Source organism: Theobroma cacao, chromosome 3 (genome assembly GCF_053813885.1).
Source record: "Theobroma cacao isolate CCN51 chromosome 3, ASM5381388v1, whole genome shotgun sequence".
Lineage (NCBI taxonomy): Eukaryota > Viridiplantae > Streptophyta > Magnoliopsida > Malvales > Malvaceae > Theobroma > Theobroma cacao.
This window is the reverse complement of record NC_142641.1, coordinates 36,814,403-36,832,727: the sequence shown is the minus strand read 5'-3', so window position 1 is coordinate 36,832,727 and position 18,325 is coordinate 36,814,403. Positions and strand designations below refer to the sequence as shown.

General features: G+C 34.9%; 2 protein-coding genes across 8 annotated transcripts; both read right to left on the bottom strand.

Annotated features, from left to right (window-relative positions):
* Window positions 1-2,793: 2,793 nt before the first annotated feature.
* On the bottom strand, window positions 2,794-9,948 carry BON1 (Calcium-dependent phospholipid-binding Copine family protein). 2 transcript variants are annotated; one of them, XM_007038091.3, is made up of 16 exons: window positions 9,353-9,948; window positions 8,946-8,993; window positions 7,901-8,049; window positions 7,745-7,793; window positions 7,360-7,416; window positions 6,934-7,122; window positions 6,705-6,839; window positions 6,307-6,368; window positions 6,119-6,221; window positions 5,919-6,033; window positions 4,598-4,674; window positions 4,379-4,516; window positions 4,116-4,280; window positions 3,707-3,820; window positions 3,449-3,569; window positions 2,794-3,371 (listed from the first exon to the last, which is right to left on the bottom strand). In XM_007038091.3, exons 1-16 carry the CDS (start codon window positions 9,494-9,496, stop codon window positions 3,277-3,279), a joined length of 1,761 nt encoding a protein of 586 aa, XP_007038153.1. In that variant the 5' UTR covers window positions 9,497-9,948; the 3' UTR covers window positions 2,794-3,276. The 2 variants fall into 2 exon arrangements, with proteins under 2 accessions (XP_007038153.1, XP_007038154.1); XM_007038092.3 differs by having other exon boundaries at window positions 3,473-3,569; window positions 9,353-9,945.
* A 1,284-nt stretch (window positions 9,949-11,232) lies between these two features.
* LOC18605206 (uncharacterized) lies at window positions 11,233-16,989 on the bottom strand. Of its 6 annotated transcripts, none has more exons than XR_001927098.2 (7): window positions 16,866-16,989; window positions 16,065-16,143; window positions 15,699-15,962; window positions 14,205-14,321; window positions 13,625-14,115; window positions 12,930-13,223; window positions 11,233-11,549 (listed from the first exon to the last, which is right to left on the bottom strand). XR_001927098.2 is itself a non-coding variant. In XM_018117351.2 (6 exons), exons 2-6 carry the CDS (start codon window positions 16,089-16,091, stop codon window positions 13,220-13,222), a joined length of 903 nt encoding a protein of 300 aa, XP_017972840.2. In that variant the 5' UTR covers window positions 16,092-16,143; window positions 16,866-16,989; the 3' UTR covers window positions 12,782-13,219. The 6 variants fall into 6 exon arrangements, 4 of the variants coding, with proteins under 4 accessions (XP_017972840.2, XP_017972841.2, XP_088660837.1 ...); XR_001927099.2 differs by lacking the exon at window positions 11,233-11,549 and adding an exon at window positions 11,851-12,193; XM_018117351.2 differs by lacking the exon at window positions 11,233-11,549 and having other exon boundaries at window positions 12,782-13,223.
* Window positions 16,990-18,325: the final 1,336 nt, after the last annotated feature.

Genomic DNA, 18,325 nt, shown 5'->3' with positions numbered 1-18,325 from the left:
ATTGATTTTGGAATTAGTTGGAATGTTGGATGGCCGATAAGAGTCACCTTCATGTCTTCCTATACAAGAGTGGAAAAAAAGGCTTTTTTTATGATTTAATTTAATAATTATTACATAATTTTTAATTTAATTAATAGAGTTTCAACCTCTCTTTTTCTCATTTTATGGTCTTTCTTCCAAATGGAGTTGACTTGAAATAAAGACAATCGTGTAGAATTTGATTTCAATTCAGCCCAATTTAAGACTCGCCATCACCTTACACCCACACCCATATCAAAAGTCTATTCTTTAATTTTTTTTTTTTTTTTGAATTTGGAGGAGGAGGAGAATTCAAACTTTACATTTTAAGCACATGATCATGCATTAACCAATTAGTTAAATGCTCAAGTGTAATCTACTCTTTAAAGTTCAATACATTTTATTAATTGACTTTGTTTTCGTTTTTACTACTTTTCATTTTTCCCTTTTGGTTATATAAACAAATTATAACATGTTTGGTGCTATTCCCTGTCTATTCCCATGTTTTTATTTTACCCTTGTTTGGTAAGCAATTGTCAAAAAGAATAGCTATACTTCAATATTAGTTATTCCTTAAAAATGGTTAAAACTCAAGCTTAACTAAACCCAAGCTGCCCATGGTATTTGCTATTTCATGGATGGGGAATAACTTTCAAATTTGATAAGACTAAAATACTCCTTTTAACTATGAAATATTACAACCCTAAACATATAAATACTTCTTTTTTTTTTCTCATTTTCCCAAAAAGAACTTAATTGTATGAACAGAAAACTCAACATTGCTATTACAAGAATTGCAAATCCAAACGGGCACCCTAATATTCTTACAGAATTTGTAGCCGAACAATTAAAAAATAGAATTTCATTTCGAAAGGCAATGAAAAAGGTTATTGAATTAACTAAGCAAGCGGATACAAAAGGAATTCAAATACAAATTGCCAAGCGCATCGACGAAAAAGAAATCGTACTGGTTGAATGGATCCGAGAAGGTAAGGTTCCTCTACAAACCATTGGAGCGAAAATTGATTATTGCTCCTATAGAGTTTGAACTATCTATGGGGTATTAGGAATCAAAATTTGGATATTTATAGATGAAGAATAATAAGAATAAGACTCTATTTGTCTTTACGTTCTATTCTGCGATAGAACAAAAAATGACAAATTCTTTCATTTTTTTTATTAAACATAAAATTCTTTTTCTCTCTCTTCTCACATTCTTGCCTCTATCATTCTCTCTCTAACTTGCATTCATCACTGGAGATGACTATGGTAGCGACAGATGGTGGTCGCGACAACAGTTTCACGACCAAATATGGTTGAAAAGTTTTAATTTAGTACTTTTCGGCAAAATTCAACTGAGGAGTCACCGGATTTGAGATCCGCGGCCTGATCTGGCCACGGAAAGCACTTGATCTGTTGTTTCTCGTCCATATCCCCACAGCTAGATCCTGTTGCAAGAAACATCGATTTGGCATCCTAGTGGCCACATTTGACCACATCTTGCTCCAAAATCGATGTTTCCTTACATCGACCACATTTTCGGTGGCTGACCATGGAGTAGAAGAAAGGAAAAAGGGAAAAAATTAAAATAAAAAAGTTAAAAATTTATTTATAATTTATAAAAAATTAATATTTTAAAATATTAATGTTTATATTATTAAAATATTAATATATTAAATTTTAATTAAAGCATAAATAAAAAATAAAAATGCAAATAGAGAAAAATATAAAAAATTATACTAATATTTTAATTATAAACTATTAAATTTTAAATTTTTAAATTTTTAAAGAAAATAAAAATTAAATAATTAAAAAAGAAAAAAATTGTTTATATTTGTCTTTTGGTATAAAATTTACTAAATTATATAAAGCGAATTTTTATTGTTTTAACAAAATAACTATTATGATAATAAAAAGTTTTAGTTTTTAATTACATATTATAAAATTAATATTTTAAATTTGGAAATTAATTAAAATTATTAATATTTTAATCATAATAATAGAAAATAATAAATAAAATATTAGTATTTAATATATTAATGATTAAATTATAATAAAATATTAATATTTAAACTGTTAATTTTTAATAGTTTAATTAAATTATAATTATTAATATTTAAAAAATAAAATAAAAATAAATAATCATATATATAATAAAGAGTTTTTTTATTTTTTATTTTTTTAATTTTTTCTTTTTTCAAAGTTATTATTACTAATTAAATACTATAATAAGTGATAATAATTATTTCTATTATATTCTACTCGTTATACTAAATTATGTAATAATTATTTTATTTTATTTCTACCGTATTCTATTCTTAAGTAATAATTATTCTATTTTATTTCTATCTATTTCATGAACAAGTAACTTTAGTATGTCAGCTGTTACATGGATCAAGATTCCCTCGACATTGACCTCTCAAAATGAAATATATACCATTTTGATAATATTACATATTGTTGCTTTGTTTGGATTCATTTTGTTTTCCTTTCTATGGGCCAACAGCCAGTCTCATAGCAGGCAGGGTTTCAAATTCTTGGGCCACATGGGCCCAGCACATTAGGCTCCATGACATTGACAATCTCATCGTGTAGCAATATTATCAGATGGACAACCGTTTACACATGTTTGTCTGATCCCAAGAATGGGGGAGATGAAATTCTGATCAATCAGTGCCCTTCACGTTAAGTCTAACTTGCATCCGCAGACAAGCTCATTGATTCTTTGGTGCTGCTTTTACAGCTGGTTCCAAGCCCAGGGGAGAAATAACTAAATTGTTTATAAGGCACTCACACAACATATAATTTATTTTTACTACCAAAATGTAGAAAGTATTATAAATTTTCTCAAGGAAAATTGGTAGTTATGTAACACTTCATATCTTTCCTTCAACTTATGGTAGTTACATGATTGTACCGAATAGTTATAGGAGTTCTTGGTGGGGGAGCTGCCCCCATTGCCAATCCCGTCTCTCTACAACCCATGGTGGACATGACAAAGAATGTGCTGTCTGTCAGCCGTATGGCCAAGATAGCAGACAGCCGCAACGGCAAAGTCTTTGTAGACCTGATCAATCTCCAATCCAACGTGATAACGCAATATATCCATCTGTTGTCTCTGAAGAGACTTTGATGCACGACTTGGGTACAAGCTGCCTCGTTAAAAAACCATGGTGGCATTGACAAGAGGCAAAGTCGAGGCGTGAAAAAACACCGAAAACAGAAGAATAATTTTGATATGTACAATGCTTTACAAAATCAAGTGCTTGGTTTAATATCTCTGCTTCGCATGTAGGTTAAAAATTGAGTTGGTAATTCTGCTAGAAGTGCTTGAACAATAGAAATCTCTCCGCCTGCAAGTGAACAACAATGTTATATTCTTGACAAGAAAATGTTTCCAAAGCATGTTTAATCAGTGTTCACGTTGTACCTTTCGACTGACTAGATGACTTACTCTGTACATCTCTAAATGGAACAAATTGAACAATATCCCGTGAGGCAACACGTCCGGTTGAGCTTTCAAGTCTTTCTCCCTTATCTGCATCTAAAATCTGTAAAAGAGATTTGGTTACATAATAAACCGATTGAATCTTCTAGTCAAGTACCGCCAACAAAAGGATTAGTACCCAGACTTATCAAGAGATCACTCTCCCTCAAATGGATATAGAAGGGGATAAGTAATATCTACCTCCATTTCTTTGAAGTCAGCTCCTCCAACTCCAACAATGAGGATAGACAATGGGAGATCAGATGCTTTTACTAGGGCATCTTTGGTTTCTTGGAGATCAGTTACTACTCCATCCTAGAGCAAAATTAACAAGTATCAGAAGCAGTGCAAAGATTAGCAACCCTTTTCTAGTAAGAATATAGAAGACCTATTGTTATGAGAAAGAAAGAGAAAAAAAAAAGGTTAAAAATTCAGCTACATTAGTACGATAAATGTCCTTCAAAAAGAGAAATCCATAAAAGAACAATAAAAGGGTGTGAATGCTGGCTATGAATGCCAATTACATACATCTTCAGGAATGTTTATATAAACTTCAGCTGGCTGCTAGGAAAAACCATCTCTTTATTTATTCTTTTTTACTATATCTTACCGTGATTATCAACAAAACAAAGTATTTTCGAGCATCATTGGCAAGAGATTGGCTGGCAATTAGTGCAGCTTTGTTAATCACATGTCCAAACAGTGTTGGCCCTGCAAGAGAAACATTAAAAAGGGCACTGGTATAGGCCATCATAATTCCTCGGATTCCTTCAACCTGAGAGACAATGATATTTGGTTAATATCATGGCACAGAGAGTAAGAGATTATAGCATGCAAGAAATTGAAAGTAAATTTATGCTAGAAACTACTCACCTCACAGTAGTTACTGCTTCCATTCAAGTTGAAACAATGAGAAACTGGACCATCAATGGGCCGTGCTCCAAATCCCCAGGCAGGAAAGCGCTTGTCTGCATCATAAAACTGCAATACCTCCCCAACCTCATAGATTGCCTGGGGAAAAAGAAGCATAACATTTTCTTGGGTACCAAAAAGAAAAGGAAAAAAAATTTATTGAAGAGATCCATTTCATACTTTCTGGTACGCATTCAGCCGTCCTGATGGATCGATATAATGCAAGGAATCAGGGAGGCGGGGATTTCCATTTGAAGCTGATAGACCAGAAGTAAGAATTAAGATGTAAGAATATGAAAAACCACCTAAGACCTATGTTTGTGCAGCAAGTTTTGAGTGATTCATCTTACACAACTTGTTAAACTAGCTAGTGGGAAAAGGAAACAAAAAGAAACAAGAAAGGATAATAGCAGTAATGATCTTTGTATTCTTAAAATTTGCTTGTTTAATTCACTACACTATATTTAATCCAAGAAAGTCCCTGTAGTCCAGATTTTATGGTCATACTCCCTCAATTAACTTCATTGATGATGTCACATGTTTTCTCGTTAAACTTAAAAAGCAAACACTGAAAAAGAGACATGGCTAATATTTGATACAAAGGACTGCAAGTGGCCAAATTTTAGTGCAGCCTATATGTAACAACAAGTACTTAAGGTAAATGAAGGATTTAGACCTCACTGTAATTTGGCCAGTGGAACTCCTACATATCAAATATTTGCCATAACATATTTCAATCTCATATAAACTTAAACAGCAAAACATGCCATATTATCACCAGAGTTAACCGTGAGATGAATTTAAAATTTGAATATAAACTTAGGCGTTGAGGGACTGATCAGAAATATAGGGAGCATAGAGACTGTTCATGATGATGATAATGATTCTACAAGGATCTAATTAAACAATTGCTAAAAATACATAGATCACTAGTGTCACTATCCCCATCGAGAATGATGCTGACAATACAAGAATTTAAATGAACAATTTCTAAAATACAAAGCACACGTGGGTCACTTTTCCAACTGAGCATAAAACAAAAACTTAGATAAGGACTACACAAAGACACGATGAAAAAGCCAGAACTAAAGATCTTTTGAAATATTCAACATAAAGATGATAAAACTCTCCATATTGCAAGATGCTGTGAAATGCAAAGCGAGTGTGTCCAAGTGCATGGCATGCTTGTAAGTATCCATTGCAGATTATCAAAAATGTTAACGTGCCCATTGATGACTAAAAGGTTAGAGCACAATTATGCCTTTGTGCCTCAAGGCAGAATTGATCTTTTAGCATAAAAAATTGACATATTAATAGATGGGCATAACTCAAATGCAGATAAAAAGGAAGACCAAGACAAATAAAAATAAATCCATACATGGCATGACTGACAACCAGACTTGATTATTTGATCTCCTAAAAGTTTTTAGAAAGAAAAACACCATGTCTATAGGAAAAATTCTGTCTATTGTAACATTAGCCAAAGTAAACCGGAAAGTACCAGTGAAATCAATAGCCACCATGAAGTTCAGTTCAAAACCCGCAGCCAGGTAATCCAGGAAGGTATGTTGGACAGTCTCAGAGAATTGGTCCACAAAAAGCTTGCTTTTTAATACCTGCATCAAACTTAGCAAATTAGTAAAATAAAGCTAAGCACAAAAAATTTTCATTATGCAATAATTGCAGTTCATATAGTGTAACCTTGTTTTGGAAATCATGCCCAACTGGAGTTGGCAAAAATAAGCTTTCCCCTTCCCTTCCAGAATGAAGCTTCTCCAAATCTGCTAGTGACTTCTGGACTTTTCTGATAAAACCAAAAAAGAAAAAAGAAGCCACATTGGCAAATGTCCGAAGGAAAAGGAAAATAAGAAAATAAGATCTACAATTACCCAATTAGATCATGCTTGCCATTGCTGTTGAAGTTAAAGCACTCTATCACTAACGGACTATCCTGCAAGTTTATATAGAAATGTAAATTCAGAACACAAGCTAGAAATAAAGATGGAAAATGCTCAGCATCAATGAAGAAAACATCTGCTCATCTTAAGCAGACACCTGCATGTTTAAATAGCTAAATGTAATTCACAGACGGCACAGTATTAAAGCACTCTGACTTTTGAGCAAGATCAGGATTCTAACAGGAAGGATGAACAAACTGACGGAAAGGAAAATAAGTGTTTTGCTATATGGCCTGACTGGCCAGTATTAGACCAAATATTGCACTGCCATGTAATGAATTAAAGAAATAGTAGATCTTGTTAAAAGGCAGAAACAAAACTTGACATACCTTGCTTCCAACTTGTTGAATATTCAGAAATATTGGCTTCCATGTTGGGTTGAGATCATTCTTTAAGACTTCAGTTTTACATACAGGAATAGAAATCCCACTCTCTACAAGTTTTGATATTACCAAAAATGGGTCCTGCAATATAAGTCCACATATGCACCATAAGATAACTAATATTCCTTAAAAAAAATAACAAAAAGTAAGAGTGCTTGAATTCAGTAGTGCATACACTTTTTGAGAAGAGATCCTTAGATTCCAAATCTGAACACCTTAACACCATCTCTGATGTAGTCTTTGAGCTAAAGCATTCCTCCGCATGCACAGTAAGCTTTCCTCGGTGTTGGGAATGGGTTGCTGTGACAGATTCCTCTCTACGAACAAGATCAAAGGTCAATGACCTGTTTGGTTTAGTCACAATCTGCAAGACACAAACAAGTATTTGATGAGTAACTATATCAACAGTTGTAATTTAACTCAATGAAGTAGAGCAAAACTGCAGGTGAAGACCCCAGATTTTATTTCAAATTTAAGGGTTTTCAACTAAACTAAGGCATTCCGGTTCAGTTACATACTAGTACATCTTTGCATCCAAATACCCTGGTTAACAGGGGCATTCAGAAGGAAATAAATAACTACGAAGATACTCATGCCATACCTCTGACAATGCACAACAAGCCTCACCAAGAGATTGCTGCTCCTCCAGCTTAAGCATCTGTCCAGAAGTGAAAGCAACTACTGAAAAATTCATTTTTGATGCTCTATTATGAAAGTGATGTGAGGAGAAATTGTTGTACATCTTGTTCGATAAAAAAGTCAAATCATATTTGTAATATCCAAATCAAAGGACATGTGAAAAGCATGGTAATAAACTATGAATTCAGTGCGAACAAATCCAAAACAACTAAACAAAGATAAACACAATATATAACAAACACATTATACATGTTTCCTCCAATTTTGTCAGTGTGTAAACTAAACTACTTAAAAAGGAGGCGAGGTAAGGAGGAGGAACAAGAAAGGGCAGCATTACTCAAATATACCTTTACATCCACATTGTGAAACTGGGTGTCAACATCAAAGACATGAAATCTGTGATCAAGTATAACCCAACAAATTAAATTACAGTGAAACAAATCAAACCATCATTTTTCTGACAAGCAAAAAAAAAAAAAAACCATTTGAAGAATAGCACTTACAGGAAGGTTTGGACAACCTCAAAATGATAAGTAATTGTATACTTTGTGATCCATGTAGGATTCAAGGAATTGAGAACTACTTCAGTACGAAATACTTCTGTAATTGCTCCATCTCTTTCTTTAATATAAACCACCACCATCGGATCACTCTAAAGCAAACAAAACTTATGAGATTATCAGGCTAAGTTTTCCGCAACAAAAGTACGATTCCCATGACTAAAGAATAAAGCATGGCAGTAAAGTACATAAATGTTATTAGTTGATACAAAAATTTCAACTGAAAATGTTGTACAAGCCAACTGAGCATTCAAACTAAACCTAAGGAGATGCTTAATTTTCATTTACTATAAATTTGCTGATCTGTCCTTATCTCTAAATTAGTTTTGTAATATTATGTTATGAACTAAAGATACAATCAAGATGATAGGATTAACCCTAAAATTAGTGACATGCTTCTTGGATTCATTAAGCTCTTATTCTTAGGTTGTTTTAGGAGCCTTTGCTTGATCAGGTCAGACATGGGTTCAGTAAAGGAGTTCTTTAAGTACTTTGCATTCTGTGAGTGCCTCACATATGTCATCCTTGAGGCATGGCATGATTGGAACTCTGTTGTCACTACTATTCTTAACAGTTACTCACCCTAAAACACACCATACCCTTCTTCTCCACAAGATGATCCAAGTATCATTTTAATAACAAAGACTTTCTCCATACAGAGGTTCTCATCTTCAACTCCCTAATTCCTAATTCCACTTATTCAAAGGCATCATCATGTCACCCCACACCAGAAAGAACCTCCACATTCTAGTACCAGCAACCAACAAATGCAACCATATGTTGCCCCTGAAGCTTATAACTTTCTATAAGTACGATGTATCAAAGAATCATCATAATCGCTTTCCTGAATTGTTCACAATAATTTTAATTTCAACAACAAAGGTCAAATATAGTACTGCAAAAATATGGTACTGAAATTCATAATTACGTTATTGCTAGTAGAGCAACTAAGCTAGGGTTGATTCTTGCAGTACATATAAGAAAATACCTTGGAGAAAATATCCCGGTTTCGCAAATTTGAAGCAGAAAACGATAACTGCATACCATTGTTTTGGTTAGAAGAGTCAATACAATAGCAGAGTTTGCAAAAAAAAAAAAGAAAAACACACAAAATAGCAAGTTTCACAAACTTGTAAGAAAACGAAACAGAAACCAGTATATCTAGTCAACAATGATCAAAATCAAAGACTCCAAATCTAAATACTAATAAACCTAGAAATTACTAGTTTCTCAATTTGAAAATTATTATCAAATTAAGTCGTAAAAAGTGTTAAAATCAATTAGCTAATCAATCTACTCGGTTACAAAGTGAATTCCACCGTTCATTATAAGCCAAAACTTAGTCATTATCACTAAAGTAACTGAAGAGGGAAAAAAGTTTGGTAGGGAAAAAACCTCGATCTGAGAGAAGAGGCCATGGATGCCACGAGACTTGAAGAACATGTCCACAGCGTCGTTTTGGTTGCCAGTGACAGCGGAGGCGGCGGTGCCACCCACAGCCGCCATCCCGCCGCCGACGTCCGAGCAGCAATTTCCCATCTCTAAAGTCTATACTCGCGGACTCTGTTTTCTCAACTCAAAAAACAATATATATGCATGAGAACCCAAAAAGGAAAAAGAAAAAATAAAAGGGTATTTCAAAAGCGAAGTATAGAGGGGGAAGAGACAGAGAGACGGAGCTTTTGTTATTTTGAAAAAAATGGAAAATAGAAAATGTGGGGACTAAATTTTATAGTGAAGCCTTCCAGTTTCCTCGACAACGTTAGGAAATGGCCCACTTTCTGTCGTCTGTCCGTTTTCCAAATATGAAATCAGCAACCAAAAACGCGTTGCTGAAAGCGCGTTTTGGTTCGTTCTACATGTAAATCAATGGAGCGATCTATAGAAGGAAAAAGAAGAGTTGGGTAAGAAGAGAAGAGTCGAGAAGAGAATTAGCGGCAACTTCAGATGAAATTCAACAACAACTCAATACATAGCTGAAAGCCCTTTCCATGTTTCAAGTGTTTTTGGGGCAGGTGAGGTTTCTTTTTCAGCAATACTAAGACAAAAAAAGGCGTTGGAATCACAACCAGCCAAAATGTGTCAAAAGTTCCTTAACCTTGTTCTCAAGAAAAGGACCCCTTCATTTCCTCAAAAATTTCGAATAATATTCTTCTCTTACCAAGGAGAGCGAATTTATTAACATTAAAACTAAAATGCCTCCAACGGAAGGCAGGGTTCATTCATGTGTAAAAAGAAGTGGGGTCCGATTTAGAAACAAATCAAATTCACTTTGGTGAGATGAACGCAAGACATGATGATATGTAAAGGTTTAAAATAATGTGTTTAGTGGACCCTACTTTTCCTGTGCAAAAAAGAAAATAGATTTGTGAACATGATATTGCAGGTTTGAATAGATTAATCCTATTCCCCCTAATAAGAAATGGTGGTGGAATCTGTAATGTATTTTGGGGACATTGCTAATGCCATGATTGGCAACTAATTAGGGTGTTTAAGGACTCACATTTGCGCCAAAAGTTGTCAGCTGCGCCCATGTTGCAAATCTCTGGCTCTCGCTCTGATCAGATGCCATTCATATTTTAATTAAAATACCCTGCGATCCCGCAGTTATTAATTAGCAAAGCCACATATCTTACCGTTATTACCATGCACTTTGTATTTTTCGAACCTTTTCAATGCACGCTACGTACAGATGGGATTGGGAGTTTAACGATTTTCCCTTTTTTGCGAATTAAAATAAAATTTAAAAACCAACATGAAATTAACATTATTTGTACGAGATTCCTAATATGATTTTTAAGTCGGATCTAAGATACTATTACATTATTAATTATTTTTATTTTAATATATTTTTTAAATATTTTAATACATTTAATCTAAATAAATTTAATAAATAAGAACGAACGAATCCACCTTTAAATTTTAAAATTAAACCAAAACCAACTCAATCTATAAAAACTCTACATAATAGTTGACTTATAAATAAACGTATTTTTTCAATCAAAGAGTTAACATGAGATAATTCTTTTTAAATGAAAAAAATAAACTCAAAAGCGATATTTATATCTTTACATCTTGTGGTGTCATACGATACAAGTGTTAGGTGACTTCCTGGCGGAGAATAATTTTTGTCATAGGGACATGATAACCTAGAAAAGGAAGATGAAAAAACAAAAAACCCGCTTGAATTAAGTAGATGGTATAATTGAAGCCCGTGGAGTGAGAGCAAGCAATCGCAAAACTTAAATGTAGTTTTCTTCAAGTAAAAGTTAAGTTAATTAGGTTTAAAATTGATCCAGTACATAACTTTTTACCCAATTTAGGATCAATTATCACTGGCTGCAACGTGGAAAAAGGAATTTGGGTCCCAAAGTTTTCACGAGCACTGGTAGTAAAATTTCAATCTGTGGAGAGAAAGAGAGGTACTCGAGTTTGCTTTTCCCTGAAGTCAATAAAATTATGCTACTACTAAACAACAGCAGAAAGGCAGGAACATCATTCATGGCAAACTAGCGAGAGAGAGAAAGCAAATGTCCACACCGCCCAGGGGCACAATTAGTCACCAGCCGGCGGCTTGTTCACTGCAAAACTCCTAAAAGCAAAGCATAATTAGTAGAACCCACACCCACGTAGTTGTAAAATGCCCACTTTTATTAGTGTTGAAAAGTGGGTATCAAATCTTCAATCAGAAGCATTGCTCATGCCTATGGGCACCAAAAGATTTTTTATTATGGCCCCACAATTACCTTTATATATAAATATATATACAGCACTATTTATCACAGTTTTGCCCCTTTTTTTTTCTTTTTTTGGGTTCCTGCAAGATATTTGGAATTCAATTAATCATTCAAGGAAAACTAGTTCAAAACAAGTTAGGTGGTTGGGAGACCATGCCTCAGATGCAAAGCCCTTGGATACTGTGAAAGAGAGACAGAGCAAGAAAACCCATCATGGGTTCATGGTGCAGCACTTGGAATCCAAGAGCTGTCTGGCAAATCAGGAGCCTTTAGTAGTGGAAAGCACGTAGCAGTACATTTTTAAGCTAGAGGCATTGGGAGCCAATCCCAAAGAGATCACTTGATGTTCCTTTAAAAATGTCATGGAGTCAACGAGCACAAAAGGTCAAGAGGTCAACCACTAGAAGTATGACTTGTGGTGGGGAAGTGGAGTGGAAGTAAATGCAGACATGCAAATTGGCATCTACTTGCTACCTTTCAGCCAAGACACCAACGTTTGCTGCGAATAATCAAATATAATGTGAACTCTGATTTCATATGGTAGAAAATCCACTTTGAAATTGATGGCAATCAAATCTGGAATTTTAAAGAGATTGAGGTCCCGACAGCCCAAGGGCCAAAGATTTCACACTTCTGACAAGGACAATCTATATCAAGTTGGTGGGACTAGGTCAAAATCAACCAGCACTAGGTAGTCCAACATTCAGCTGCAATGATATTCGCATCAATTTCTGCCTACTAATGAGTAGTGAGACATGGTCAAGTAGTGACATGACCAATTAAATTAGTGACGAAGCTTCGCAGCAAAATAAGAAAGGACTGCTATGGTAATCAGCCAAGCTAATATTTTTCACATCAGAGTATAGCCTACTAATGAATAAGAAATGGTCAAGTACTGATATGGCCAGTTAAATTGGCGACGAAGCTTCACAGCAAGATCAGAAAGACTGCTGAATAAATCAGCGAAGCTAGTCAGCATTTTGCCACTTGAATCTATAGTTGTAATGCTCGCTACAGATCAGATCCCTCCACTTACCGTACTGTTAAACTTTTCATTTTTCCTTGTACATTAGCAATCAACCAAAACTTTGCTTTAAGTTTAAGCTCAAAAGTTGTCCTTTATCTTGGATTTTGGGTATTTACTACAGATCATAATAAGTTGACAGGATGTCAAAATTCCTAACATTAATTCACACCTTGCAGAACAATTAAAGCCATGTTAAACAGTAATATACCTTGCAATTGAATAGTCACTCGAGGTGTCATCATCTCACTTTGTAAGTCAGTGATGAGTTGGAGCTGCCCCTGCAAAGGGATATAAGTAAGCAAGGGGGAAGAGTCCCATTTGCAGCTTCAGGTAATCCCACTGTCCGCATTTATGACAACTCTTATGGTGTTACATGAGGGGCTGCAGGTTATGGGTGGGAATTATAGTACTGGATATCGTATAACACTCCTCTGCTGAACACTTTCCCCCTCTCCCTGTGATGGTAATTTATGCTTATTCCCTGCACCAAGCTGTTGCTTATCTGCAATTGCACAAAACAAAAACCATTATTATCTTTTTCTTTTTAATTTAAAAAGAAAATGCAATATGCATTGCAAAAACTAAATAATATCTGAAGAGATAGAAAGCAGCCGGAAATGTGGATTCCTATCTTTGGATTTGGGTATAAGGTCACCCTGCTGTATATTTTTACTTTCAATGTTCTCATCAAGGGTACTCATACATACTTCTGAAGTATAGAAAAGTGCTTCTAAAAGCCACAATTTTCTGGCCCAAGTGAAAAAAAAAAGAAAAAAGCCACAAACTTGTGTTTTAAGCAACCAAAACGGTTTCTCAGTAATAGTCACCAACCAAAAACAATTCTCTTCAGGTCCAAAGATTCAACTCCTAGATCCTAACTCATCCATGAAAAGGAAAAGGCACCTGTTATACTGGTCTGGCACAGGTTGGGTAGGGTTTCCAGCAACATAAGGCTGCTGAACTTCTGCTAAATATAATTGACCATTTGATGTCAGGAAAGCTTGTGTCACGGTAGTTGGATTGGAATGGCCCATGTTTGTAGTGGATCCAAAGTAATGCTGCTGCTGAAAGGGGGCACTCTGTAGAATATTCTGAGGCTCTGAAACTGGTTGAACATAACCGAGTTGCATCCCAGTTACATCTGGATCCACTGGAGCAAGTGAGACTTGAGGTTTCATCACTGGATGGACATGGCTCATATCCAGTAGTGGCCTGTAACAATTATATCGCTGAAAACCTATCTGCTGAACACGTTGAGACTCTAAGACCTGTGCACATGAATCCTTGAGAAAAGGTAGCCTTGATTGATTTTCCGCAGCTTGATGTTGCATTGGCTGCAGAGAACCAAGTGCTGACACCGTCAAAGGACGAAACAAAGACAATAGACTCCTCACCTGCACCATAGTATAATGCTATTCAGTAAAAAAGGAGCATGATAAAAATGATTACAGGTGAAAGAAAAGGTTGCATAAATCCATCTCACCTGCTGCTTGTTGAGCTCTTGATTGAACTTGAAGCCCTTCTGGTAGTTATGTTCAATGGCATGTCTAAAAGAACTCTCATGCAAAGGTAAACAATCCTTATAGATCTTGAACCCCACCTGAAAAAACAATATGTACATTAGAAATGAAATAAAGAACTGGAAAATCATCTTAATAGAATGAAGTAGGGCCTTATACTCCAATCAATTAGAAAAACATGGTGAAGTAGGATGGAATCTCATTTATGCATGTAGGACTCCTGCTAGATAGACCTCGAACAATCTTAGAGACCATTTCATACAGGCAAAAGGGACTATTAAAGCTTCAAGTTGTTATATGGCTTTCCAATAACTATAAAGAGAATGCTACTGGTAAAAGAAGAGCAGCATATTAGCATTACAAGAAGAAAAATCTAAAGAGTAACACCTTGAGCAAGGTCTTTTCTAATACCTATCAATTAGACCTGGAAATTTTGGAACATAACCTGTGAACACGACATGAAGGTATGCAAGTTTGGGTTTCATATAATTGTGTCAACTCATTTATGACATGAATAATATTTGTATCTTATGCGAATTGACACACCTAACCTATCTATGGCACGTTTATACTTGTTTAATTTATTGTATTAACAGGTTAATCCACATTACTCAATATATCTAACCTGTTTAAACTCATTTATTGAATTATTAATATTTAAAATACATATTAGAACTTAAGTTTTAATAGGTTATCGTGTCTAAATGAGTTAACTGTGTCATGTCTAAACAAGTTAATCATACATAAACATGTTAACCGTACTATGTCATGTAACCCATGTAATAAATGTGTTATGTTCGTGTCAAGGAATTTGACACAATTAATTAACCGTTTCGTGATTGTGTCAACCCCTTTATCCATTATACCTTTACACAACACGATTAAGACATGCTAACACAAATTGATAGCGCTGCTATCAATGGCTTGTTGACAAATTATATTCCTGTAAGTCATTAAATTAAGTCCTACAAGCCTATTTCTAATGCATCACGGGTGCAATGCCATGTTGGCTTCGTGCGAAAGTCTGTTTTCATTTCAAGAATTGGGATTATGGTTGTACCAAAACATAAAGATTTCAGATTATATTTGAAAAATATAAAGGCAATATAAGCATGTCATAGCCTCGTCCTCGAAGGTGTTCCTACATGGCAAACGGAAAGTAGAAACTAGCAAGAGAGTAAGACTTATAAGAACAGTGATCCCATGGCATGTCCGTCCAAACTTTATGGAGGCCAATTCAAGCAACAGCTATCCTGTTCCTTCATGTATGGAAGAACAAGCCAAGTTATGGGATAGGAAAAATCACAGGGGAACTGCATAATGCTACTAAAAATCCTTCCAAACAGTATCAAAGCATGGATTTTAAATAGCAACTATAAAGGTGGTCCAGGCTTGTGTATCCCATGCTTAGATCTTAAACGTACATACGTTTAAGTTAAAAGCATAAGATGACTTGCCTGGGCAGGGAACCTCCCATTGAAAGCAGTTTGCTCCAGGTTCATTGTTCCAACTGAGGTTGCCTCGTATATCCCATAGAGAAGCTTCAATTCAAAATCAAACAGAAAAAGCTTCATGCCTGGCTTAATTTTCTCAACAACCTCCATTTTTCCAACAGGAAGACCAAAAACGCGGTACTGGTAGCACTGCGGTTTTGTCCTTCCATTGCACATAAATATAAAGCCCGAAAGTTCTTCCTGGTCATGCTCTTCAATTTCTCTTTCCTGCAAGGCAGTATCATTGCAATGATCACCAAGTGCTTGTGCAGGTTCAGAAGAACAGGTAAGCACAGGAACAATAGCATGAGATGCTTGGCTCTTTTATACCATTTTGTTAGCATCTAGCAATCGCATGGGCTATTGTTCATTCATAAACTTCTTGCCTCTTCTCTATTCAGGGACAGGGCTGTCAAAATTGAAGAAACTAGTTCCTTTTAGTTGATGTCATCATTATAACAGTTATCAATAAACAACAGCATAAAAGTGGGACAAGGTGAAAATGATAACTTGAAGAAGATGGATAAACCTGTGAACTTAATAACACGAAAGGGATTAAAATAACGAAGCACAGAGCCTAAACTCACAATCCATTCAGAATAACTTTTCGAAACAGAAGACAAATTGCAAATATCTACAATCAATCTTTCTTTCAAAATTTCGTTCTATTCTTTAACTGAATCATACATATTCGGTTTCTACATACTAAGTTTACCCCATTCTTTTAGTGGAAATATTTCCAACACTCAATATCACATGACCGAAAAAAAAAACCCTTCTTAAAACTCATAAATTTACAGCTATCGGGTTTAGTTTGGTACCCCACTTTTAAATTCAAACATTCTACGTGCTATATTGTTAACTTTTGCCTCAAGTAAAACCAAAATGTAAGCTTAGAAGGCATGACGATCAACCCTAAAAATGACATAAAACCAAAATCCTCCTCCACAGCCAAAAGCCCATTCAATATCAGGAGAAAAAAAAAACTATGATTTTCTGAAGCAAGAAACTAACAAGAAAAACTCCCAGCAAAAAGGAAAAAGCTTCTGCGAAACCAAACACGATCAGAAACCAGCAAAGGATAAAGGACGAAAAATATCAATGAGTAAAAGGTAAATTACGCTCAAATACCTGCTGAGCTCTGAGATTTAGGTTTTCTTTATCCTTTTCTGGTGGCGTTTTGTTTGGTGTATGAAGTAAGGCCATGGAGCAAACAAGATAAACAAGAGCAAGCGAGAAGCAGCCCATGAAACGCAGGGAAGCCCTGGGCCTAAAGCTGCTGGCAGTGGTCTCCTCTTTTTTGCCACGTGTACCTCAAAATATTTGGAGGGTCCCTACTTTTTCCCCTCTAGTGCCACGCCAGTTTATGCGGGTCTAGACTTTCTATTTTACTATATTTTATTTTTGTATTGTTCTTCTGGACTTCCATTCCAAGTCTCAAAATTGATTTCTCATATCCTAACAGGAAATGAAAATGGTTGGGATTATACTATAAACCATAAAACAATCAAGCAAGACTAAACAACTCTTACGCCATTCCCCATTAATCTTCAAAAAATTCTCCCTTCATTTGATTTGCTTTTGGAAGAAGGAATAGTAATTCTTTTAAATCTTTGTAAAATCTTAAAATGGTCATTACCATCTCTCCATCGTATTAACTATTTCGCATTCAATAAGAATAGAGTACAAAACATTTTGGACTAAAATATATTTACTTACTTTCAAAATTTACAAATTTAAATTTATAAAATTAATATTTTAAATTAAAAATATTAATATTTTGATCATAATAATGTTAAATTATAAAGAAAATATTAATGTTTAAATTATTAAATAAAAAATACAAATAGAGAAAAAATAAAAATTATGATTCACTAATCATAATGAACTTGTTTTTCCCACCATCTGAGACCATGAAACAAAAGAATAGAAAAATACAAACCATGACCAATAACAACAACAAAAGAAACAAAGATGGAATAAGACAGACTGAATAATAAAAGACAATTGCAATGTAAAAAAAAAAAATTAATAACAACTAGAAATCCTATTATAGTTAAAATCTAAAGTCTTTTAACACCCATTTTCAAAATAATGATTTTCTCAAAGACTCAAATCCAAGTCCAAATCATCATCAGAACAATCTACGTTGCCAGCATCCTTATCAACAAATAAATCAGTCACATCTTTGGCAAGTTGTTGGTTCACCACAGCAGGAGGAGCCAACATGATGCCATCAACAGAGTTTCGATTTTCCCTTCATTGATTTTCCTCTCTCTCTCATTAAGGTTTCTCCTTTGTTGGCTATGATATCTCCTTTGTTGGACAAGGAGAGTAGGGATTTCATTTTCCCCTGGCTGAACTTGCAATGGAATATGCAACCACCGTTGTGGACCAAGTGCAGAGCTTGGTCCGATCCTCACCCGGGCAGATAGAGGAACAACATCAAGGACATCATTTCTGGGTGCTTGGACTCGAGATTGTGAGGCTGTGCGACGCCTTAAAGCATAGTTTCTTGGAGGTGCCCGATTTTGAGCTAACAAATAATTTCTCAATTGGATGGCTGAAGGCATATTGAAATTTTGCACAAG